The sequence below is a fragment of the Vigna radiata genome, chromosome 2 (genome assembly GCF_000741045.1).
Source record: "Vigna radiata var. radiata cultivar VC1973A chromosome 2, Vradiata_ver6, whole genome shotgun sequence".
In the NCBI taxonomy this organism is placed as follows: Eukaryota; Viridiplantae; Streptophyta; class Magnoliopsida; order Fabales; family Fabaceae; genus Vigna; species Vigna radiata.
Genome location: NC_028352.1, coordinates 5,336,574 through 5,361,507, shown reverse-complemented (window position 1 = coordinate 5,361,507; position 24,934 = coordinate 5,336,574). Strand labels below are relative to the sequence as shown.

The window sequence follows — 24,934 nt, the reverse complement described above, 5'->3', positions numbered from 1 at the left end:
CAAATCCAAAAATCAGTATTTTTCATTTTATCTTATTCTTTTTTTTTACTCTCTCTTATTATCTACCTATTTTCCATTTTCTCACTTTTCATCTACTCATCCAGCCAAAGCATTAAATAATGTGCTTCCAACTTTTCAAATTGTATTGGCCTTTGTTACCCTATTCAGAGATATTGGAAACATCATATAAATGCAAATACTTAATGTTTGGGAAGTTTTAACTAAGAAATTAAGTTCAGTTAAACTTTACTAGAATTGAAAAAAAAAATATTATAGAATTTAAGTCAAATGAATTTTACTTATAACAAATATATTGATATAATTTTCAATTGGAACTAAAAGCTGGTTTGATTGTTTGAACTCAAATTCAAATGCATCTTTAATATCTTTGGATTTTAAGAAATTAAAAGAATTGAAACAAACAATTTATTGTTAGTTTTTAACACTTTGAAGTGAATTTTTTTTTTTAAATTATATTTAAAAATAAATAGTACATTAAAGTAAAGTTAATTTGAATTTAAAAATTTATTTGAATGTTAAGTTTTTACTTTATTGTTCTCAAATATAAAAAAGAAAAAGAAAAAGAAAAGCATAAGAATAAATAAAAGTTGGCAACGACCTCCAAAGTAGTAATTGTGTACAAGACTTTTGCGTGTTATGAATCCCAATTCTCAATAATACAACTCATTATTTCTTATTTATAACCATATAACCACAACGCAATTATGTCTTCCCTTATTCCTATATACTCATCAAATTAAAAAAAACAAAAACATAACTTTTTTTTTGTTTCACTTTATAAATAACGAGACATATATCTATCGTTAATATAATAATATCATTTTTATTTAATTTATCATATTATTTTATTAATTAATTTTATATTTTTTATATATTTTATTACTTAATTATTCAAATGTTATTAAAAAAATTAAACTATAAATTAATAAAATGAAAATGTATCAATTCATTGACTCGTATCTATCTCAATAAAAATAAATTGGACTAAAAAAAATGGTAAGAACTCAATCCAACATACGAGATAATAAATTTATTCAAATGATTCTATCCATATAAGCCATAAATATGTAGATAATTGAATGTTCTTAACCAACAAAGTATAGGGCATAGCTTCTACCAGCTGTATTATTTGTTATTGTAAATCTCACATTTAACAATTTAACTTGTATACATAATTAGAATGAAGAAAATGTATATCATTTCATAATTACATCACATCAATGATGAATATAAGACATATTATAATTAGATGCTAAATTAAATAAATAGGTCCAATATAAATAGTTAAGATTTAATATAGAAATGCAAAAGGTTATTTTCCAATCTCACACATTTTTCATTATTTTAGTGAATTTATGCTAAGAGAGTGACAAGTATCTTCTTTTACGTTGACCCATGTCATGCAAGTAGCTTTAGATTATATCTTGACACTTTATTTATTTAAAAATGATAAAAAAAAGATTAAAAACTACTTTATATATTTAAGAATTGTACTTGTAAATGTGATTTCAGAAAATACAATATTTTCAATGTCGTTATCTCCTAATAGTGAGAGAGTGATTAAAAAGCATGATTATAACTAACAACGATTTTTTCCATTTTAGTGTCGATATCATAAACAACTTTTGAGAATAATAATAATAAAAAAAGAGAATTGAATAAAAGCAAAACAGCGTTTTGTTGGTAAGTGAGCATGAAAGGTAGGGCAGGTGAGTGCACATGCAGCTAATAATTCTTCTCTTTTTCGTGAAATTAAAAAGGGAAATTGTACAATTTTCTTTTTTTTTTCTTTATATGAATTTGAAAGAACTCATCTTTATAAAAAGGGTATATAAAAATAATGTTAAATTGATAAAGAAATGTTGGATTCTCTTTCTGTCTCATTTTCTGCAGTTTGAAATTGTGAAGTTTTGTAGAAAGTAAGAAAGTTGGAGGAAGAAGAAGAAGAAGAAAAGAGTGAGAGAATTGAAGAATGGGAGGAGAAAGTGGTTTGAAATCGAGGGAAGTATCAGCGATGATAAAGCAAGGTTTCATACCTGATCCAACAACGCTTTCATTCTCCCCTTCTAGAACCTTCTCACCGCCACCATCTTCAACTCGCCCGAGTCAAACTCAAGCTCAGACTCACCCGCACACGCAAACCCTCTTCGACATGATGTCGGAGGAGCACAAATTCTCCGACGACAAGCGCCGCAAGGCGCAAGATCGGCTCTCCAAGCTCCTCCGGGAGCCCGCCTTGCTCCGGGGGGGCGACGTCCGGCTCACGGTGGTCGGGCGGGACGGCCTGAGGGTGTCGATGGAGGTCCGGAAGAGCGTTCTGGCTGAGAAGAGCCGGTTCTTCGCGGAGAAGCTTCGCTGCGACGGTGCGGTGTCGCACTCGGTGGAGATCAGCGACTGCGACGACGTGGAAGTGTATGTGGAAGCTGTGGTTTTGATGCACTGCGAGGATCTCAAGGGTAGGTTGCGTTCCATGGGCGATGGGGTTCCTAAAGTTTTGAGCTTGCTCAAGGTAGGATGCCAAAGTCTCACACTTTAATTACGCTTGTCTAATTAACTTAAACAAACAGTAAGATGATAAAATAATCTAGTTTTATACATAATTAGCTTATATATAATTAAAATCAGATTTTGGAGAAGTTACAGATTTCATTTTGATGTTCTTTGTTTTGTATTGTTCTTGTTTCTTGACTGCAATTGCTTTCTTATGTTGTTACTTTTACTTGCCTTATTTTGTAGGTATCGGCAGCAATAATGTTTGATCTTGGGGTTGTGTCATGTCTAGAATATTTGGAATCTATTCCATGGAGTGAGGATGAACAGGAGGAAGTGATATCCCAGCTAGAACATCTGCAGATTCATGACTCTGCAGCTGAAGTTCTTCAAAGAGTATCATCAGATCCATCTACTGCTGATAGGGCTGATGACATCTTCTTGAACCTAATAAGTGGTGTTCTGCAAGCAAAAGATGACAAAGCTCGTAGGGAAATGAAAGCTCTGTTATCTAAATTGCTTAAAGAGAATGCACCTAACGACAGCAGCAGACTTGATGTTTCCAAAGACACACTTTACCATCTTTGCCACAAGTGCATCAGTTCCCTTCTCCTTTGCCTATCCGAAGCAACCGGCAGTGATGAGAGGCTGGACCGGGGAGTTGTAATGAGCGACATAACTCGTGAAGCTGACAATATTCAGTGGATTGTTGACATTTTGATTGGCAAAAAGATAGGTGAGGAATTTGTGGAGATATGGGCTGAGCAGAAAGAACTTGCTGCACTTCACTCCAAGGTTCCAACAGTTTACCGGCATGAGATCAGTAGAATCACAGCACAACTGTGCATTGGCATAGGAAGGGGACACATTCTGGTGCCAAAAGAAACTAGATTTTCTTTGTTGTCTACATGGCTAGAAGCTCTGTATGAAGATTTTGGATGGATGAGGAGAGCTTCTAGAGCGGTTGATAGGAAATTGGTTGAGGATGGACTAAGCCAAACTATATTGACACTTCCTTTGCTCCAGCAGCAGGCTGTGTTACTGAATTGGTTTGATAGATTTCTTAATAAAGGAGATGATTGTCCTAATATACAGAAGGCATTTGAGATTTGGTGGAGAAGGGCATTCATCAGACAGTATTCAGCTGAGCCTGATAATTCCCAGTTGCAAATAACTCTTTCTGATTATCCCAGCTGAGAGGTATGCAAGGGACCTTAACATGAAGAGATTAATTCACAATTGTAAATAAGAAGTGCCATTTTNCATTTGCACTTCTGGTTTGGCCTGAATCGACCAATTTCACATTCATTTTTGCTCATTTCCGTATTTTGACATAAAAAAATAGATGAAAGTCATGTTGCCTGGACTCTGGGAAAGCTTTGTATTGAAGATAAACACAAAGGGTAGGAGAATTTTGGGGGGAGGGAGGATAATATAACTGTTTGAAGAGTATGTTGTTCTGAGTAACGGATTGAATTGAAATGGTGTAAACTTTCACATTGTAACGGAGGAATAAATAAATGATTTGAGGATGTGCTATTCAACAGAAAGATCCCAATGAGAAGAGTATGTACCAAGTGGTGGTTGACAGTTTGACCTGGAGAAAGATACGTACGAAAAAGAGAAGTGGATTAATTTTTTTTTATCATTAACTCCTTTGTAACATTTTCTCTTGTCGTTCGTTAATTGTCTTAAAACTAACAGCCCCGACTTAAATCGTGCACATTAAAAAAAACCTGCAATTTGCAATTTTAAGGGAATCAAGAAAACTGTTGCAATCAAACACATTGAATTTTATTTTTACAAGTTTAATTATGATGTGCTTTTAAAAGAATTAAGTTAGACACAGCAAACACGAAAATCATGTTTAACTTGGATTTTATTAAGTATTAAAATCTCATATGTCATGTGAGCTTTCCTAACAAAATCGATTTGATAGGCAGGGCCATTTTGTGTCTAAATACCATCAAAGTGATAGACCCTTGTGCCCATCCTTTATTATTCTTGTTTTTGTCTTCTGCATAAAAAAACCTGGGCTGCTTCAGAACAAGATCCTCTACTATGACCATATTATTGTAACTGTAGTTCGATCTAGTTCCACCATTCACCCTCTGATAAACTTGAATTTGTTATATTTTAGTGTATACAATATATTTGGATGGTGAAGATTTGAGCAGTTGGAATTTCAACTAGAGATAATCCAATTCCATCATCTTTCACTTCGAAATTTTGAAGACTTCATGACTAACGATGATAGACTTTAAAAACTTGCGATATAAAACTAATCAGCAATTCTATCTTCGTTTTTGTGCCATTTATTTGACAAAAAAACAATATAAATTAAATGATATTATAATACAACTCTCCATTAACCTAGCCGGATATTTACAAAAGATTAGAATTCACTAAATATTAATAAATGTTTAGGCTTGAAGATACAAATAATGGTTAGTTGAAACCAATGCTTCCTCCCCTTCAGTTGTGCTTTAGGTCTATGTTGATAACTCAAGACCATTTGGAAACCAGTAGTCTCGTTTCATCCATGCATCTCTAAGCAAAGTAATGTTGTGAATTATTACTGGCAAAATATATGCACATCCATGAGTAAATTTTCCCAACTTCAGCTGATAACATTCGTTGCACCCCAACTACGATGATGATGACCCACATCTGTGCTGTTAATAACAACTTCAAAATCAAGACAAAATAGGACTGGCTCCATGAGGCAAATCTGGAGGATCCAACCTAAGAAAGAGCCAAGAGGGGTTAGCCAAAGTAAGTTGTAAGGACCAAAATACTAAATCAAGTAAATAGCGCATATAATGGTGCCACACAAAAGTTGTTCAGAAAACAAAGAAACATGGAAGTATTGCTGGATGAAATCCCAATTTATGAGTATATATTGGTTTCTTAATCTATTTCACAACTTTTTATAAAGTAAAAATTTAATAAAATTAACATTTTCATGAAAATGTATAATACATTTTGGATAAATAATAAAACAGAAATATAATCTTATAGTCAACATTTACTTACATTTTAAAGGTATGTTATACAATATAACAAAGACAACAAATGAAATGCCAATTAGATTTTAAAAACAGAAATATATTTTTGGAGGGCTTAAAGGACCCTTCTCATGTTCTTCTATTTATATTGATGAAGAGCTTATACAAAAGAGAGGTGAAAGATCAAGGGACTGGCCTGTCCTAGACTGCTAGGCACAAAACTAGGTATAGAGTAGAGATAATAACCCAACACACTATTTCCTACTTTAGTCCTACTGATTACACTAAAATAAGTATACCTAATAACCCAACACACTTACATTAATATGTTTAGATTTATGAGATTTAGTATTTGAAATCTCAGAATTTAGGGTTAGACTTACAATCGATGTTGGTTATAAACATATAAACATCATGTTGGTTACACTTACAATCGATGTGTGATCAAGAAAAAAGCATTTAGACGATGGACAAATGCAAGTGACCAAATAATAGATCTATAATACATTCTAATACCATTTTTAAAGTAATAGAGCCTGCTACCTGCAAATGTCTACTAAACTTTAAATTTTAGATATCTAGTCTTGCTGGTAAAGGGAGGTGTGTTCGGATGTAATACCCCGGAGATAAATATGGACATAATAAAATTGAACCCCAAAAAAATGTAGGTGGCAAAAGTCAAAAGTCATGAACCTTAACCACCACCAGGATCAAATACCATGTTGAGGCTTAATCTAGGTATGGGCTAGTGAGTGACATCTCTATCAACAATCAATTTGATTTATACGATTTTAATTGTTTGGCGGCCCAGGCCTCTGTAATTTTATACCTCCAAAATTGGCTAGTAATGAAATTGGTTTCTCCAAAAAAATTCAGTGTTTTGATACTTGGCATTTAATAAATATGTTATATTGGAATTACTGACAATAACTTTATTACTGTTCAATTGGTAGTGTTGCGTATAATATCCCTGTCAGATATTTACCGACATTGCCAAAACTAACATGTCAACACTGCTAATTCGAAGGTAACATAGTAACCGTCAGAACCAAAGTAACATTGATTAATATTGGGAATAAAAAAACACTGCAACAAATTTTAAGGAACCAATTTTAGATCTACAAAAAACTTACGTGACCTTTATTTTCATATTATAATTTTATCTTTAAATTGCAGAAGCTCCTAATAGAAGATACTGACATACCTAATCCTAACTATAAAATGCGACTAGGCTAACAATGGCCCAAACTTCCTATGTAATCCAACAGAGTCATTGCATGCATGTATCAAAAAATAGGACTAGCATTTAATGCATTAATTACTATGCAGTCACATTAACAAACATGACATTCACGTCTCACCTTTGTTTGACCTTGATCATTCCAGTACCTATTGTAATTGGTATACCCATGATTATGGATTCACTTACTCCACCAATTGAGTCATCCCTCCCACGTACAGATGCCTGGAAAAGAATATCTGCTGTCCTCTCGAATGATGCAAGCATTAACACACTTTTACCCATCTTTGAAATTCCAAATCTATTAATTCCGAGGATATTACCCTAGTTTGAAAAAGTAATTACATTAGCGAAAAGCAGCTTATTTAGCATCAATGCAATTTTGTTTAATTTTCTACTGAATAATCTCCAAAGAACTCACTGTGGAAGTCATCACATCTGCTAGAAGCATCATATGCCGCGTGTCTATATTCATTCCATGTGTATCCACCATTGTATACTTTATCTCCTTAACAATACACTCTCTGGCAGCTTCAATTCCCAGAGTGTCCCGCACTTCAAGAATATGATTACTAAGAGTATAACGTCCATCAACCCCTTCCACTCCTATAACCTCTCGAAAGCCCATGCTGAGAGGGCAAATAACAATGCATGCAGATTAGGAAATAAACTTAACAAATAATAAACATCAATAGAATTGAATGCTACGAATTGCCGAGGGGGAAAACACATATACATGCAGATCAGGAAGTAAACTTAACAATTAAAAAACTACAAAATTATTGCTTCTGAGGGATGATAGTTTTCTTTATCATTTCATCACTAATCCTTAAATGTACAGGTAAATATAACAAGAGTGTTCCTTCTTAAAACTAGCTCAAGTTCAACTTATACAATAGAACAGTCCTCTATGTGATAGTATATGGCCCATGTTGCTAAAGGCCTGACTGCAAAGGCTGCCAACTCTACAACTAGCTAACTGTCCACTGTCTTCCACAGACTTCAAATACAATTAGGCAGGCATCTATCAAGAAGATCTGTCACAGCTGTGGCTGTTTGTCAGTTAGAACTGTCTCAGTTTCCCATTACTTTTATGGAGAGTTAGCTAGATTCCTAACTTGTAGCATAAGCTTATAGTGCAAGATAAATACCTAAAAGTAGTATAACAGTTTGAGAGCCTTTTGAGAAGATTGGTTCAAAAAAAAAAAATTTAAGGCTCCTAGACTGTCCAATTGCTCCAAACTGTCAGTAGATGCATATCTAATATCAATGTGGATAATCTCACTAAAACATCTAGTCTCTTGGCATCTACAGATATTAGTGTCATTTGAATAAGCAGTCTAAGTAACGTTCCAGGTCAATAATAGGAAAAACTGTCCACATGTCTTTTATGTTAGTTTAGGCATGTTTTAGGGAAGTTAGTTACCGTAGTTATGTTATATAAAGAAGAACCTGTATTGACAGTTATTGTTAATTGAGAGTTGTTCAACTATAATAACAAAAAACTCTGATTTGAGCCAGAGTTCAAGACGTCTGTTCACAATGAATTATCTTGTGGACATTGATTAAAGTTTGTTAGCACTTCAATTGAACCATGTTACTTTTGTGTGTGATTATTTCTTGTTCTTCTTTTCGATTATCTTCTACCTGTTTCATTTGCGAAATTTTTGTTTTTTGTTTGTGTGGTAGAAGCTTCTACAATGTGTTTGTTTAGAGCTATTCCATAACCTAGCATGCCTTCTGACTCTACTTTTCCACCACCGGATCTGCTATTACCTGGGCATGATGAGCAAAGCTTCAAGCCACATCTCTTCAACCAGAACCCCAGGTATAGCACCAGCCTATGGCCATGTCAAACCCTCCAGATCCAATTTTCCCCTAGTTAAAGAAAATTTGGATGAAAAGAACTGTCCCATTTTGTAAAATCGATTAGCTTGCTTAGGCACACTTAGTAAAAGCTCAGAGCTGTGATTAAGCAACAACATTGCTGGTCATCACTAATCTGTGTCTGAAGTTTACTTGAGCAACCCTTTGGTCTACATTCCCAACCTCAAAAAGCCATATAATATGCATGCAAACATGTATATAAAGTAGATTAAAGGAGCATGAGTCATAAAAAACAGGATGAACTAACCCTTCTACTAGTAATTTGAACTTTTCAGCCTTGGTGATTTTATCTTCTTCTTTACTGATAACAACTCGATCAGCAGTTTTAATTCCCTGCAATTAAGAAAATAAAAGACATGCATGTTTTTCCATATATTTATCTGGAAATAAATACAAAACTGTAAAACCACACAAAGCAAGCATAATCTTTCCTTCATTATGCATCATTCATGAAGTCGAAAGCAAATACCTTTACCACAACTGTTGGAAGCAATTTTTTTAGATAATGAAGCTGAAAATGCAATTTACTTCTATCGGCATCTTGGGGAACAACTAGAAGCTTTTTAATATCTAAAATCTTGATGTGCTGCATATCAACAAAAAACTTTGAATATTGCAGGCAAAAAAAGAAAAGGAGATCAACAATAACAAAATTAACTCTTCACCTCTGGCTTCAGTTTCGTCTTTTTAGTTTGTAAAATTGATTCTTTAACAATATTAGCATCTATATTTAGATGAGCGTCCTGGATTCTTTCCATGTCAAGGGTGATAGCAACTGACGCTAATTTTGAAGTCAAAACAACTTTTATACTCTTCGCAACCTATATCAATTCGCACAATTAAATTAAATGGTACACAGAAAAAAACCTGTCCAAAGACGTTAACAAAAGAATGAAAACATGAAAATAGTCGCTTAATCAAGATATTGATACAAAAACATGATTGATACTTACAAATTAGTAATGATAAAACTAAAAAGTGGCCCCAATGCTTTAAATAATAAATGGTTATAAATGAATATAATTAAAAATGATTTTAAATATATCTTTAGAATATTTTAGAATCTCTTAGATTATCACTTACGATTGTTTTCTCCATATTTTCTAATTATCTCATCATTAGCATAATTAACAGTTGGGTTAGAGGACATAACATACGTATAATCGTAATTGTATAACATTGTATTAACCACAACTTGCTAAAGATTATATCTTATCTTCATAAGGCATCTATAAATAGCTTATCCTGCCCTCTTGTCCTAACCAATCAACGGCAATCAGATTAAGTCACATTTTCTCCCTATTCGTGATTCCTGTCATGGTATCCAGAGCTCGGTTCAACCCTAATGCATTGGTATAGCACTCCTACACCAACTCACTCAATCACTGAGATTTTACCCTCTGCTATCTCTTTTGTCAACTATGCAAATTCCTCTTCTGCTCTACTAATGTTCTCAGACAGCATTTCTGGACACCAAAAACTACCTTCTATTCTTTCAACAAGTGGAGTATATCATCATAGGTCGTCACCTCACCATCATCATTATTTGGTGAATTCCTTATCTTTCATATTTTCTAACAACTACTACAAGACAAAATAGTAGAAGAACCTCGTATGAAAAGCATGACTAACAAAATTCAAAATGACAATATGATCAACTACACTGTATACACTACGGTAATCAGCTACAGAGAATTTACTGATACTGTTGCACCTATTCACGTGCAATAACAATAATCTGTATTAAACAGATGCACTTGATACCAACAATCTGTTTGACAGGAACCCAAATATATACTACATTAATAAAGACAAAGACGGAAGAATGGCATCCTAAAAAATCAATAATTAATTAATTTATGAATGAAAATAACGACATAACTGATGATCAATGAGGCATTTTTTCCCGCAACTGCATACCTGGCCCAAATTTGTTTTTTCTATTCGATCTTTAACTATTCTTGCTGTATTTGCACTGTCATCTCTCTCAAGTATTGCCGTGATAATTGGTGTACTGATTTTCTTGTTACCATTCATTATTTCTTTGACACGTGGAACTCCAAGAGTGACGTCTAATAACAGATTAAGGGACAACATTCCAGACCAATCAACATACAGAAATATTAAATAAAGTGTTTAAAAAGAATATTACTAGCAGTGATTATCAAATCAGACAACATGGTCAAATAAAGGATACTCATGCTTGCAACTCCAGCAAAGTGGAAAGTTTTCAAAGTCATCTGGGTCCCAGGCTCTCCAATACTATGAGCTCCAGTTGCACCCACAGGAGCTCCAGCATCCATTTTTTTTGAATGATAACGAGATAGACAAATATTCAAAAAAACCTGAAAATTAGGGTACTATGTAAATAAATACAAGCACAAATTATAAATAATTGTACATAGATTAAAGGAAGAATAATGAGACCAATAGGAAATAAACACATTCTTAGGAAATAAACACCTCTAGTTGTCTACGAGTGATCCCAGATATCCTCTGTCCAAATTTTTTCAGGATTTGGGAATTGTCATCAGTGAAAGCTTCTTCTGTTAATTTGGTACTACCTTTAATAAAGGACTGCAGAGACTCGACAAAATCTGCAGAGAAGCCCACCTCTAAAACCCCTTTTTCCACTTCCCTAGACATGCCAAATTCTGACAGCTTCTCTTGAACTACTTGGCACACAGTTGAGGAAGATAAAATTTCATCATCGTCCTTAATGGGACATATGGCCTACAAAAAATCATAATCCATTGCAAAGACAGAAGAAACAAGTTTTTCAGAATGTTACAAAATTTCCAACAATAACGATGAAACTAAATAAAACAACCAAGGCCACTTTTAAACCTTGCTTTTAAGAAACATCCGCTCAAAATTTAATGGTTTTCCATTTTTTCCTTCCATGCCTGATGGATCCATGCCATCATCTCCATAGCAAAATTGAACAACAGAACCACTGGCATTTCTTACAGTGTAATCATAATGTAAAAACAAATCCTCCATGGATTTCATTAATTGACGAGACATATATCCAGTGTCTGCAGTTTTAACCTGTAAAGACACGAGCAGAAAGAAAAATCATAAAATGAAGACCAATATTTCTAACATCCAAGGTTAATTATTGACTAACATCCAAAATTTCCATGGTTTACCACTACCAGTAGCTCTTACACAATAGTCAACTTTATATAATCACAGTCCAGGTAAAAACTATAATTGTGTAAAGTGGTTGTGTAACAAGAAAACATTATTCCAAAATGAAGAAAATGAACATTTGTTCAAATGACTTTCATTTCCATAGTTTTGTATCCAAGTGAAAAACATGTAGCCTTGATTCATATGCCATTAATTAGTCTCGATATATGACTTGGTTTTAATAGTAGATACAATGGAATGAAGTTGTTAATTAAGAAGATATCATGCACAATTTATTCAAATTCAGAATAAGAAACCTACTGCTGTATCAACAAGCCCTTCTCGCCCTCCCATTGTGTGGAAGAAAAACTCGGTAGCAGACAATCCAGTGTAAAATGAATTAGCAACAAAACCTTTGGCCTGCACCAAGAGCAGCGCAGCATTATTCAATATTAGGAAACAATTACAAGTTGCATCACATAACCAGAGCAAAATTCAACAATGGAAATCTAAAACAGTGCACAGAAGGTGATAGAATTGACAGAATTGGTTCGATATGCAATAAAGACCAAAGATATGGTGACAAATAAATGAGGAATGTGATATAAATCATAAATCACCAATCCTTACTTTATGTTGAAATAAAAGAAAACGAAGCATAGGTTGAACCCCTAATGTGTATAGAGCACATAGGATTAAGTATTTATAAATAGGAAAATAAAAAAAGATGGGCCTAAACCCGTTACATCTAACAACTTTAATAACAGAAATATCATAAACTGAATCGGGAATATCTAACACTTTATTTATATACAAATTGCAAGCTTAATCAGGTTAGCACTACAACCTATACCAATCATATGCATTATTAGTATAAATAAGAATTAGTATAAATGCTAATTAAATAAGGAAACGAATGAAGAGATCATAATGAAACAAAGAAACCAAAGAAATAAGGAAACTAATCTTAAGATAATCCCATAGTCATCAAACTCAAGCATTAACTCATAAACAAGAGCAAGTTTACATTCCCATGCCCATTGTCCATGTTTACAATGGATGATAGAGTCACAAATAGAGAGGGCACAACATACAGCAGGGGTTTTTGCATTTAGAGGGAAATGAGGAAGGCTCCGATCCAGGAACCCATTAGGTGCACGACGACCACCAACTGACTGTTGACCAACAAGAGCAACCATCTGACTGATATTAATAGGAGATCCTTTGGATCCACACTGTGACATGATCAATGGACTATTTCTCCAGTGAAGGGTTTGCATGCAAACCTGTGAAAATTACAAAGCCATTGACATGCAGACATTTATTCTGAAACACAAATAAACTATTTAGGAAAACAAAATGGATACCTTCCCTGCCATATCACGCAGTCCATTCAGTACCCCAGTAATCCGAGTCTCTAATGTTTGAGCAGCATCACAACCAGCTAAGAGTTCTAGTTTTCCTTTATTGAAAGCTTGAATGTGATTATCACATTTCTTATAACCTTCTAAAAGTGTTTCATCTTTCTTGTTAATCAGTATCTCTTTTGGTTCGACATCATCAATGCCTATGGTGAACCCATGATTCCCAATCCATCGCGCACTGCATCCAAGTAAAATGATCATGTTTTGTGAGGCTCCTAAATCCACCTATCCAAATGTAACATACAATACTGAAATGCATCAATTAAAAACTTTTAACAGAAGTTCCCCTTCAGCATGTATCTCTCTTACAAGTTTCCTCTTCCCTTTGGGTGCTTATTTAGGGTACTGATGCTACCCTCCCCATAACTGCTTTCCCCCGCTGAATCAATTTGATTTTACAAAGGCAAATAAAGACAGCAGAGCTCAAGCTCGCTTTGATCCATATACACTCTTCCAAGGTTACTTGAAAAACATATTTTTAGGTTCCAAACAGGAACTTTAAGAAAATGCTTTAAATTCCAGTATGCATTTATTCTAATTCTAATTCTAATTCAAAACATTTCACACATAATTGATGTACGACAGACAACACTATTACCACCCATAAAGCAAACAAATTTACCTAAATTTAGCTACACGATTCATGCAAGACCCAGCTGCATGTGCTTTATAGTCTCTCAGTAGCACAGAGAACAGTCCATCCTTATTTCCATTTCCTGAACTCCATGCAAAACAAAGCAGGACATGAACAATATTGCAAAAACTGCAAATATTTGTAAAACTACAGTTTTATAACAAACTAGGCGCATGTGAAGATGTTAAAAGTAAACTATATTGCAAATCCAAAAATTTTTAAAGAACCACTGCTGTATTATTAAAGGTGAGTCAACTCAAATTATCAGATCTAGGAAAAAGATATAATTGGAAGCATAGAAAGGAGTTTATGCAGCTGTGACTTCTATCCAATTTCCCACATCTATATAAAATTCTTTCCTAGTCAATCTGCACTATAGTGACATGGCAAATGAGAGACAAATTGCCTATTGCTTCATTTTCGTCTTAATGGCCAATAAACAGTTGAATAAACTGTAAAAAAGCCCCAACATTTAGTGTTGATAATGATGCTTTCTGCCATTACAAATATAGTAGAGATTTGGCATAATAGGAATAGAATTAAGCCTTGACGGAAGCAGAATCAATACCGGCGTATCAAAAACAGAATTTTCATCCTTCTAATTCTTCAATGAAAATATGTGCGCTGATGATTTAGTAGCTTATAGTTTGAGATCTCCAGTTTTTTCTTGGTGTTATCATTACGAACTTTGTTAGGATAATTGTGGTCTTCCGCACTTTCATTTCTCTTAATGGGTTGGGTTTCCTCCCAACCCCCACTTTTTATTTCTTTTCCCTTTAATAATATTTCTAAGAATGTTGCATATGGTTGATACAAGTTGTAGAGCTAACCTAGACAGGTTAGTAACTTCTATATTGATGATGCTATGGCTTTATGTCCTATGATTTAAAAAATATAATCTTCTTGAGCATACAAGTCTATAAAACGAAAGAAACAAGGCAAATTAATAGTAACTAACCTAAAGTAACCTTTCCAATTTGGCCTGAGATCAACTCAGTATTACGAAAATAAACAAACCCATCATTTGGGCACAATGTTTTCAATTCTCTTTTCTTGTCATCAAGCTTTGTGTACGTTTTCTCCTTAACAGTAAGATTCACATAGACTTTTACATTTGCATGTGGGCGCAGTAGAAGGCTAAATAACTGCTTCCCACTCCAAAGTTCAATGGGCTGCAAAGAATAATGACAGTAAGATGATATATAAAATGACAGTATAAATTAGTAAAATGAATGTCTCGTTGTGACAAATTTTTATTCAGCCAGCTATAACTGGCTATTTTTCCACATAACACATCTCTTGCAGAAAATTATTTTGGAAAAAAAGTCAATTATTAAAAGTAGATCTCCTTCCCACTAACATAGCTTAGAGATAGGGTGTTCTTGGCACTTATTCATTTAAACAGACTTTTAACAATCATTACATAAATCAACCATTAGAATGAAACTTTGATTGAGGTAATCAACAAGTCTATTGAATTTCATACAACTTAAAGTAGTCACACATTTCACCTTTTTATTTTAAGGAAAGTTATGAATTTCTGATTCCGGTGATTTGTTTAAAAGTTGTATATACCACATAATGAAGATATCAAATTATTCAACAATTCTATTTGTTAAATTTGCATATTACAGAAAGTTATTCAAAGGCCTGAGAAGTAGATAAATTAACTTTCTTTCATGCATATTAATAAAATGGCTAAACATACTAGTGAATCTAGTGCATGTCACAACTATAAGGTCCAGTCTCACCTTAACAATTGCAGGAGTTGGCAAATCAATAGGATCCAAGCCATCACCTAAGTAAGAGCAAATATTTGTAAAAACAGAACGGTCATAAAACATATCTTTTCTGGTTATGAGAAAGGAAGAGGTTAAAAAGTCTTGAGTAGAAGCGACCAGAATCTCGCCATTTTTTGGTGTGCATAAATTGTTTTGCACCTGAAAACAAAATAAAATAAAATTAGTAACAAAGTAACAGTTAACCCCATTTGAACTGAAATATTGTAAATATCATACTTTTGAAAATTGATATCATTTTCTGTACCAGTCAGAGACCACCAAATCAAAGAATCAGTACGGAAATGGTTCAAAATAGACAATTTACAAAAAGGAAAAAAAAATTACTTTTTAATTTAGATAAGTAAAAGAAGACACATGTTTAGTAAAGTTTACAAATTGGCATAAATTGTTTTATCTTTGATTGGCTTAAATTATTTTATCTTTGTAAGATGAAATTTGCACTTATATATTATTATTTGGTCATATTCCTAATCCATGTAAAATCTCCAGTATATTCCTTCACACCATGACCGGACATGGATTAGAAAGTTGTAAGTGATCCAGTAACAACTCGATAGAGAGAGACATAATAGTCACTGGAATAGACTCTACTTTGGTCATATTCTAATGAGATGTGGGATCACCAATACAGGTCTCACACCAGAGACATGTGGTTATAGCCTGATAGTGGGTGGCATTGTACACCTAACAAACCCCACTACAATATTATTGAAAAGGGAATTTTAAGTCTAACTGAATTTTATAAAATCAACTTGTAAAGTAAAATTTATATCAAGTAGAATACTCTATTTTAGTAATCTCCAGAGGATATGGGATTACAAACATTGCCTATTATTATCAATTTTCAATTATACTAAATACAATTTAGTCATTTATATTAATTTACATTTTTATATCTTAAATTCTTACAATTTGTTTATATCATATTAATTTGTCATTTTGGTTTTTATTCAACATTTGTTACTGCTAATTGACATTGATTAAAATATTTCATTAAAATTTAAACATTAGCATGATATATTTGATTTAGATTTCTAGGTTTATTTTGAATGTTAAAGAGTTTATGCAATGTGCTTCTGTTTTAGTTTTAAGTGTTATAAAGTTATGATATTATATTTATTTAATAATATTTTAATTAGTATTTTATTAATATAGATTCGATTACAGTTCACAATTGAACCATTAAAGCTTAAAACATTCTCTTGACCAATCCAGTTCAGAAACATTAATAAATAAGAAATGTATGTATGTTGTCAGATACAATAATTAGGGTAACTGTTATTATTTGTATTCATCGAGTATCATAACAGCCTCTGGTATGTAATTCATTCCCACACATGAAATTCCACACGTCTCTAGATTTCTCTCAACTGCCTACGTATTTCATTCCATTAAAACAAGTAAGAAGTACACAGAAAATACAGCAGAAACAATGAAAGAAAAAGCATAGTGGAAGGATTCATACAGGATAAATAGAAATGAAAGGCCCACAAAAGAAATTGCTCAGTGCAAAGCCAAGGGTTCACCACAGAATTTTTTTGACAAAAATAAATTGGACCAAAAAATATTATATATAGTCAAAATGCAGATAATGAGATTTGGTGTTTTTTACCCCCATCAACAAAATAGCCTCCGTCCGAGCCTCCTCAGTTTGTGGGACATGTAAGTTCATTTCGTCACCATCAAAGTCAGCATTATATGGGTTACATACAGATTCATTGAATCTTAAAGTTCTCCAAGGCATAATCCTTGCCTGCATGAAAATTAAAGATTAATGCAATTGGATCCAAATCTGTCATGATTCTACATTTCAATCTTAAATTACCCTGTGACACATTATAGACATCCGATGTAAGCTTGGTTGTCTATTGAAAAGAACAATGTCTCCATCTTCTAAATGGCGATCAACAATATCACCAATCCTCAATTCATCTGCAGCACGCTTCCTACAAAGAACTTTTAAGGACCTACAAAATAACAATATGCTCTTTATCATTGTCAAATAAACAAAATTGGCTTGAGAACTCCAAACACCAAAAATTAAATAGTACAAACTACAAACCATGAGTGACCTCCATCACGTCTAAGCATTCTTGCACCAGGATACTTATCAGGACCATTTCTCACACATTGCCTCAACTTCTCTATGTTGTGGTGCGTAACACGCTCAGGATAAGTCAGTATATGAGCCATCAGGATGGGTATTGCAACCTAGAGCAAATGAGAAAGTTAAGAGGCATATATATGAACCTAGGAAAAAGAGGTAACTTCCTTATGTAATTGTTTCCATGGGAAATATAGTGACCGTAATTAATATCTTCCAAAACATATTTGTGTTATATACATGTATATCCTAGTTTATGTCTTATGATCTAAAGGATAGAAAGTACTTAAACATAATTGCTGGCAGGGTTTAATGCCTAACCTCAGAAATCTTCAGATTAGGATCTGGAGAAATAACTGTTCTGCCTGTATATTCAACACGTTTTCCAGACAAGTTGCCACGGAAACGTCCATGCTTACCTTTCAAGCGCTGAACAAAGCCAGCCAATTGCTTGGTTGATTGCATATAGAATGGTATCCCTCGAACTTCACTATTTATGAATTGAGCAACTTCAATTTGAAGGATATCCCAACCATCCTAAACCAAAATCACCAACAGTATCACACCACCATAACATCATGGAACCAAAACAAATAATAATCTCATGATATAAGAACAACATAGAAGAGAGCAAACAAATGTAATAATACCAGGCAAACAACAATCAGCATCTAGAATGTACACAATTGGAAAAACATTCTACCAAGAATAAATTCCATAACACACACACACATATAATATATATATATATATATATATGTGTGTGTGTGTGTGTGTGTGTGTGTGTGTGTGTGTGTGTGTGTGTGTGTGTGTGTGTGTGTGTGTGTGTGTGTTTTAACTAAACAAAGTTCTAAATAATCTAAAATACAATCCAAAACCTAAACTATCAAGAGTTAAACTTAAATTAAATGTNGTGTGTGTGTGTGTGTGTGTGTGTGTGTGTGTGTGTGTGTGTGTGTGTGTGTGTGTGTGTGTGTGTGTGTGTGTGTGTGTGTGTGTGTGTGTGTGGGGTTAAAACTATTTGTTTATATATGAAATTCAAAGATTAAAAAAATACGATCACTCAAGATGCCCTACTAACCAGAAGCTTGGATGAAACACTTGATTCTTGTAATTCCTGGCGCAAAACAGCATTTGCTTGGATTATGTTCTTTAGCCTCTCAGTTATGTCATTTTCATTGCTACAACAAATGAAGACAGGAACCATAAGATTTAGTTATTATCATTTTCTGTAAAAGAATTATGAGTTGAGGAAATATCTGGAATTGTCCTGAAACAAAGGAGAGGTAAAATAAACCGTAGAAATACAAGTTTCATTTCATTAGAGCTCTCTAGTCCCTCAAAATATGCAACCAAAGTAAAGCCTCGTGTTCCTTAAGGGGAGAAAGTACAAAATATAGCCAAACAGGCATTACCTCAGTGATTCATCCATTACAACTGAAGGTCGAATAGCTATAGGTGGCACAATAATGTTTGTTATTATGAGTTTCTCTGGTCTTTCAGCAACATAAAGTAATTCACAGTCCTACAACCAAATGTAACAAATATGTTCAATTTGTGAGGAAAGTATACCTCTTCATAGCATTCATTACGTCCACTAAAACACAAATTTCTTAAAATGAAAAGGTCAAGGAGTTACAAAAATCAAACCCAAAAAGATACATATAAATATAAATGTTCACCTCGTCAAGCATCTTTTTAAACAGCGAAAGAACTTCGAAAGGATTAAGAATTCTATTAGACACATTGGTAGTCGCCCTAAAGTCTTTTATCCGAGAAAGTGTGGATTCGAGCTCTTTAACAATATTATTGTTACATTTTGAACAATCATGCATGATAGTCAGTGAAGCCGGAAGCTTCTTCACTGAACCTGTATAACAATAGTCATCACAAATACCATCTCAGATACATAAAAAATGCATATATTAACATGCATTATGCAAGGGAATCATATATAGTCCACTTAAAATGGTTAAGCAATTAGTGTAAATATTTCCTCTTAAAAAATGGTGAATGCAAAAAATGGTTTTATTCATGCCATCTGTATTGATAATCAGTTCAACAAAATTGGGGTCTTGAAACTGCCATAGAAGTTTACCAACAGTTGAGCCTGTGTTAGTTAAGACTGAACCATTCCAAATTTTTCATATAATAAAAGACTAATAATAAAGCACCAAAAAGAAATTGCAATATTAGAACATAAAAAAAGATAGTTGTTAGAATCTGGTAAATATGTTATAATCCTTAAATATCATTAATTTTTTAGAAACCATGTACATTCTATGGTTATATTTTTTTCACTGTCACAGTTAACCATTTGCAACATCACTATTCACCAATGGCGACTTTCCGGCAATCCTTTACCAGCCACCACCATCACCAGCATCACCTATCATTAGCTATATAAACATCTCATTCACAGTAACCCTTCACCACAATGACTTGCATTGTTTACCTTATTTTCCAGCCACCAGCATCACCTTGCCATGCTAGGAATTACCTTATTGTTAGCTGTATAGATATCTCGTTTTGCAGTATATGTAGTAAGTCAGTTCCTCAACTCTTCAAAGCAATGATTCGCACTGTTTACTATACATCAAAGGAGCTCCAAGAAAGGTTGTTTCCTATGAAAAAAAGGACAAACTCCAGTTGTGGGGTATTCTGATGTAGAGAGAGCAGCCTACCCCACAGATTGAAGGCTCATCTCTGGTTATTGTATAACAGAGATAGTCTTGTTTCTTGGAAAAGCAAGAAACAAGATATTGTAGTCAGGTCTAATGCAGAGCAGAGTATCAAATATGGTTGTAGCCAGTCAGGAGCTTACATTTGCTCAACCAGATTGGGAAGATTACACGGTTATAAATTATAAGTGACAATAAGGCCACCAAGTATATTGTCTTAAATTCGGTATTTTATGAAACAATTACGCATATTGAAGTTGACTGTCAATATGTCAAAGAGAAAATTATGTCCAGAAAAATATCTACTAGCACTATCAATTCCTAAAATCAACTAGCAAATATATTCATTAAGTCACTAAGGAGTCCATAGATTAACTACATATGTCACAATTTCGGTGCATATGACCTCTATGTTCTAACTTGAGAAGTATTAGAATCTTGTAAATATGTTAGAATCCAATAAATTTAGTAACTGATGATATTAGGATCAATTAGATTGATTTTACATTTTTGTTATTATCCTGAAATAGGGAAAATGAATATTCTGTAATTATGTTCTTTCTCATATAAATTGAATAGTCTTATTGTTGTCTAAACACAAATTTAACATATGCTTTCTTGGTTTCTCTCTTCTCAACATTAGTGATTAAAAATATAGTTCATCATAGGTTTTGTACACTTTTTGCTTTACTTTAAAGTGCCAACAAAGATTCAAAGGATACATGATAGGCAATAAAAAATGTATGAGCTTATTCATATCTAAGAAAAAAACAGCAACAGAAAAAATAAAATAAAAATTTACTAAGATTCAAATTACCATATCCTTGAATATTAAATTAAAACCAAAAAATGTGGAAGCAATTATGTTTATACCATTCAGAAATCAAGTCACCATGTACAGTCTTTAAACAAATTCAAATAATAAAGTTGTTGGTTGAATTAATCATAAAGAAACAAACCGTTGATATATCCACATCTAGGGCAATTCACAACTTTGCTACAATCTTTAATTACATGAACTTTCACAAAATCGATCTTATCCAGCTCACTGTTTTTGGTACTTCTCATTTTCTTCAAATGCCTTTTACGGGTATCTTCGTCAAGGAGAATCCGAGCACAGCCCTGGTAAAATAGAATGTCAATTGGTATGACATACAAACTTTTAAAGAGACTTTTACGCACCAACATAAATTCTGAATGTATTACAAGCACTTTATTCTTTTGCTTTTTGTAGATGCAGAAAAAATACTTTTTTCAGACAGAAAACACAGTTTCGACTAGTCACTTTTTTTATTATAAGTTGAAGAAAGTGAAGATCAAAAGGCCTATTAAGCCAACCAAAACTTAAATTGGACTTCGAAGAAAAAAACTTGCATTTACAAAGAGAATGGATATATTAAGTTTGAGTTGTTTTCTTGCTGCAAGTGAGGCTCAAATCTCAAGTTTTGGGGAGAACAAATTCACTTGATGTCAAGTGAATGACCATCACACAAAAGATCTGACAGTGCTTAGAGTGAGATAGGAGCAATGGATTGAATATAAAAGAAAATACGGAAGAAAGAATGAATCTTTATCACATTCACTAACTTAGGAAAAAAATATCCCTGCTGCCATAGAAGATACAAGAATGTGTTACTGCAATTCAAAAGCCTGATCTCTCCCTTACACCCCAATAATATTTGTGTACATCCCCCCATCCCAATTGCTTCCTACATTCTCATTATGATGGTTATTACGATTGAGATCCTCCTGCAGTTCATTAAACCTTCTTTAGCTTCTTGACTATCTTCCACAAGTCTCTTCATCGGAATCTCAAAACACCTCTCTAAATTTTCAACTCTCAAGTGAACCATGAATAGCCACCCATATTTGTTTGCTATGAATATCAGTGTAAGGAATATTTGTTTGCTATGAATAACCATGAATGGATCACTATTATATCCACTAGGTTAGGAACAAAATATCCCTACTGCAATAAAAGATACAAGAATATGTTACAGGAATTTGAGATCCTGATCCCTCCCATACAACCCAATAATATTTACATTTGTCCCTATCCTATTTCTCCTCCTCCCTATTCTTTTATACAACTGATTTTACTCCTTAATGCACTTTGGACCTCTTCTTATATAAAGTCTCCTAATTGGAGGTTTGTTACTAACAGAAACTTAACATTAGTTGAAAAAGTCATCTCCTAAAGCTAATCATTCCGAAATTATGTCATCCATATATGCATGTTATATAAGTAGTAACTATAAGTCAATTTAAATGAGATCAAACAAGAGATGTTGATAGGAAACTGTTAGTATATGAGAGGAGAGGGAAGCGTCAGTAGTCAGTTGTTAGCTTAACTGTCAGTTGTTAGCTTAACTGTCAGTTGTTAGCTTAACTGTCTTTGACAGTTAGGATTTGGGTGGTTACGGGTCTGTATAAATAGGAAGAGTAGTAGAAGGAACTTACTTTGGTTGTTGTATTCTTTGAACAGGAATTCTCTATTCCTGGGGGGAGGTTAGGCTCTCAGACTACCCTATTCTTTGTATCTTGATGGTGCATAATAAAAGAGGAGGTTATACAGAGTGTGGTGTGTGTTCCGGTGTGTGTTCCGGTGTGTGTTCTTGATATTTCTTTAGGTTTCTCAAGTTGAAACCTAACATTTGGTCCGACCTACCGGATCCAAACGATTTGGGAACGACGAGAGGATGGAGAATGCGACGGAGGCAAGGCTTGAAGCAATTGAGATTACTATGGAGGGTATGAAGGNCGAATCGGTGGCGGTACGAAGGGACCTTCAACAAATAATGAAGATTTTGGGAAAACAAGACCATCACGGTTCTCAGACGGAAGGGAGTTCGGAGGATAGCTCCGTCAACGATAATCATCATAGAGGACCCAAGGTGATCGGAGTGGGCNAAAATGGTGGAAAAGGAGGAGAACAGAAACCGTGGAGGAAGAGGGTAGAGTTACCTACCTTTGAAGGAGAAGAGCCACTCAGTTGGCTCAATCGGGCGGAAAGGTTTTTTGACATACAGAAGGTAACGGATGATGAAGAAAAGGTGGAGCTCGCCTATGTGAGTATGGAGGGGAGTGCAGCGTACTGGTTTACGTTTTGGAAAGAGAAGGCCCGAAACCGATCGTGGGATGGATTGAAGACGGCCATGATTAATCGCTTTGGAGGGGGATTCAGAGGCACGGTGTACGAACGACTGGCCACTCTACGTCAAGAAGGCACGGTGGAAGAATTTGTCCGAAGTTTCGAAGTTTTGATGGGGCAAACGAAAGGGATACCGGAGGAACAGGTGTTGGGTTATTTCTTGGCTGGGTTACGGGAAGACGTGAAGGGACAGGTTCGAATTCAGAATCCTTCTGAATTGATGGAGGCGATGAGGATAGCGAGGGATGTGGAAGATGCGACGATGCGGATTCAAGGTTGGCATGCAAGTGGGTTTAAGACGAACCCATTCCTTGCGCGACCCAGCGAGAGCATGACGCGATCGGAACCTGTAAAAACCGCGACGACCCAAGTGGGAAGAACGGAGGGTGGAGGAACTGTGAGAAGAGAAGGAGTGGCGTCGAGCATGACGGCGAGAGGGAGCGTTGCGACTGGTGGTGATGGCCGAGCCAGAGCAGTCCGAAACTTACCCTATCCCGAGTATCTCAAGAGGCGAGAAGAGGGTCGATGCTATCGATGCGGAGGCCCATTTGCTCCAGGCCATCGTTGCCCCGAGAGGAGTCTCAGGGTGTTGCTACTGGCGAAGGACGAAGAAGGTGAGGAGACCGAGGTAAATGACGATCAAGGGGAAAAGCCCATGGAATTGTCCGCATGTTCGGCGAAAGGGTTGACCACCTCAAGAACCTTGAAGTTGATGGGAAAAATTGGTGAACGGAGGGTGATGGTGCTCATAGACAGTGGCGCGAGCCACAACTATATTAGCAAGGGGTTAACGGAGGAATTGGGATTACCGGTGATCGATACAGCCCCCTATACTGTGAGTTTAGGCGATGGGCATCGAAGAATTACCCAAGGTCGTTGTGAAGGGGTAACGATCCGATTGGAGGAAGTGGATGTAGAGGAAGAATTCCAAGTTTTCGAATTGGGGGCTGTTGACGTAATTTTAGGCGTGGCCTGGTTGGCGAAATTGGGAGAAGTCTGGACTAATTGGGGTAAAATGACGATGGAGTACTGTGTGGGGGATAAAAAGATCCAGATTAGGGGAGAACCAGCTTTGTCACGACAGCTGGTAAGGCCGAAATCATTGCGGAAGATGACAGATGCTGAGTCATGGGCTATGGTATGGGATTTAAGCATAGTGGAGGACAGGGGAAGCGGTGAGTGGGAGACAGATTTGACCGCAGAGCAGAAAGTGGCCTTGGAAGTCGTGCTGCAGAAGCACTACCGATTGTTTCGCAATTTGCATGGACTCCCTCCACCCCGTGATAAGCAACACTGCATACAACTTAAAGAAGGTATAGACCCTATAAATGTAAGGCCATATCGGTATCCACACATA

General features: G+C 34.8%; 2 protein-coding genes across 2 annotated transcripts in view; one reads left to right on the top strand and one right to left on the bottom strand.

Annotated features, from left to right (window-relative positions):
* Positions 1-1,829: 1,829 nt before the first annotated feature.
* LOC106755759 (BTB/POZ domain-containing protein At5g60050) lies at positions 1,830-4,280 on the top strand. Its single transcript, XM_014637972.2, has 2 exons — positions 1,830-2,530; positions 2,758-4,280. The coding sequence occupies exons 1-2, from the start codon at positions 1,994-1,996 to the stop codon at positions 3,706-3,708; spliced, it is 1,488 nt and encodes a 495-aa protein (XP_014493458.1). The 5' UTR covers positions 1,830-1,993; the 3' UTR covers positions 3,709-4,280.
* A 193-nt stretch (positions 4,281-4,473) lies between these two features.
* The window catches only part of LOC106755757 (DNA-directed RNA polymerase III subunit 1), a 23,710-nt gene continuing 3,249 nt past the window's right edge, over positions 4,474-24,934 (bottom strand). The window contains exons 5-28 of the mRNA XM_014637968.2: positions 21,386-21,548; positions 19,428-19,615; positions 19,161-19,270; positions 18,827-18,926; positions 18,067-18,282; positions 17,704-17,852; positions 17,467-17,608; positions 17,254-17,394; positions 15,591-15,779; positions 14,798-15,011; positions 13,828-13,921; positions 13,149-13,383; positions 12,876-13,067; positions 12,103-12,201; positions 11,494-11,697; positions 11,110-11,379; positions 10,844-10,991; positions 10,567-10,718; positions 9,312-9,467; positions 9,116-9,232; positions 8,894-8,979; positions 7,181-7,388; positions 6,881-7,083; positions 4,474-5,256 (exon numbers count right to left, since the gene is read on the bottom strand). Coding sequence (XP_014493454.1) covers positions 5,208-5,256; positions 6,881-7,083; positions 7,181-7,388; positions 8,894-8,979; positions 9,116-9,232; positions 9,312-9,467; positions 10,567-10,718; positions 10,844-10,991; positions 11,110-11,379; positions 11,494-11,697; positions 12,103-12,201; positions 12,876-13,067; positions 13,149-13,383; positions 13,828-13,921; positions 14,798-15,011; positions 15,591-15,779; positions 17,254-17,394; positions 17,467-17,608; positions 17,704-17,852; positions 18,067-18,282; positions 18,827-18,926; positions 19,161-19,270; positions 19,428-19,615; positions 21,386-21,548 — 3,825 coding nt within the window. The 3' untranslated portion in view covers positions 4,474-5,207. The remainder of the gene's footprint in view (positions 5,257-6,880; positions 7,084-7,180; positions 7,389-8,893; positions 8,980-9,115; positions 9,233-9,311; positions 9,468-10,566; positions 10,719-10,843; positions 10,992-11,109; positions 11,380-11,493; positions 11,698-12,102; positions 12,202-12,875; positions 13,068-13,148; positions 13,384-13,827; positions 13,922-14,797; positions 15,012-15,590; positions 15,780-17,253; positions 17,395-17,466; positions 17,609-17,703; positions 17,853-18,066; positions 18,283-18,826; positions 18,927-19,160; positions 19,271-19,427; positions 19,616-21,385; positions 21,549-24,934) is intronic.

Bases quoted from the DNA above. Each gene is read 5' to 3' on its own strand.
- LOC106755759 (XM_014637972.2), top strand. From the start codon at position 1,994: ATGGGAGGAGAAAGTGGTTTGAAATCGAGGGAAGTATCAGCGATGATA. The intron at 2,531-2,757 runs GTAGGATGCCAA...CTTATTTTGTAG, and splicing joins AAGTTTTGAGCTTGCTCAAG to GTATCGGCAGCAATAATGTT.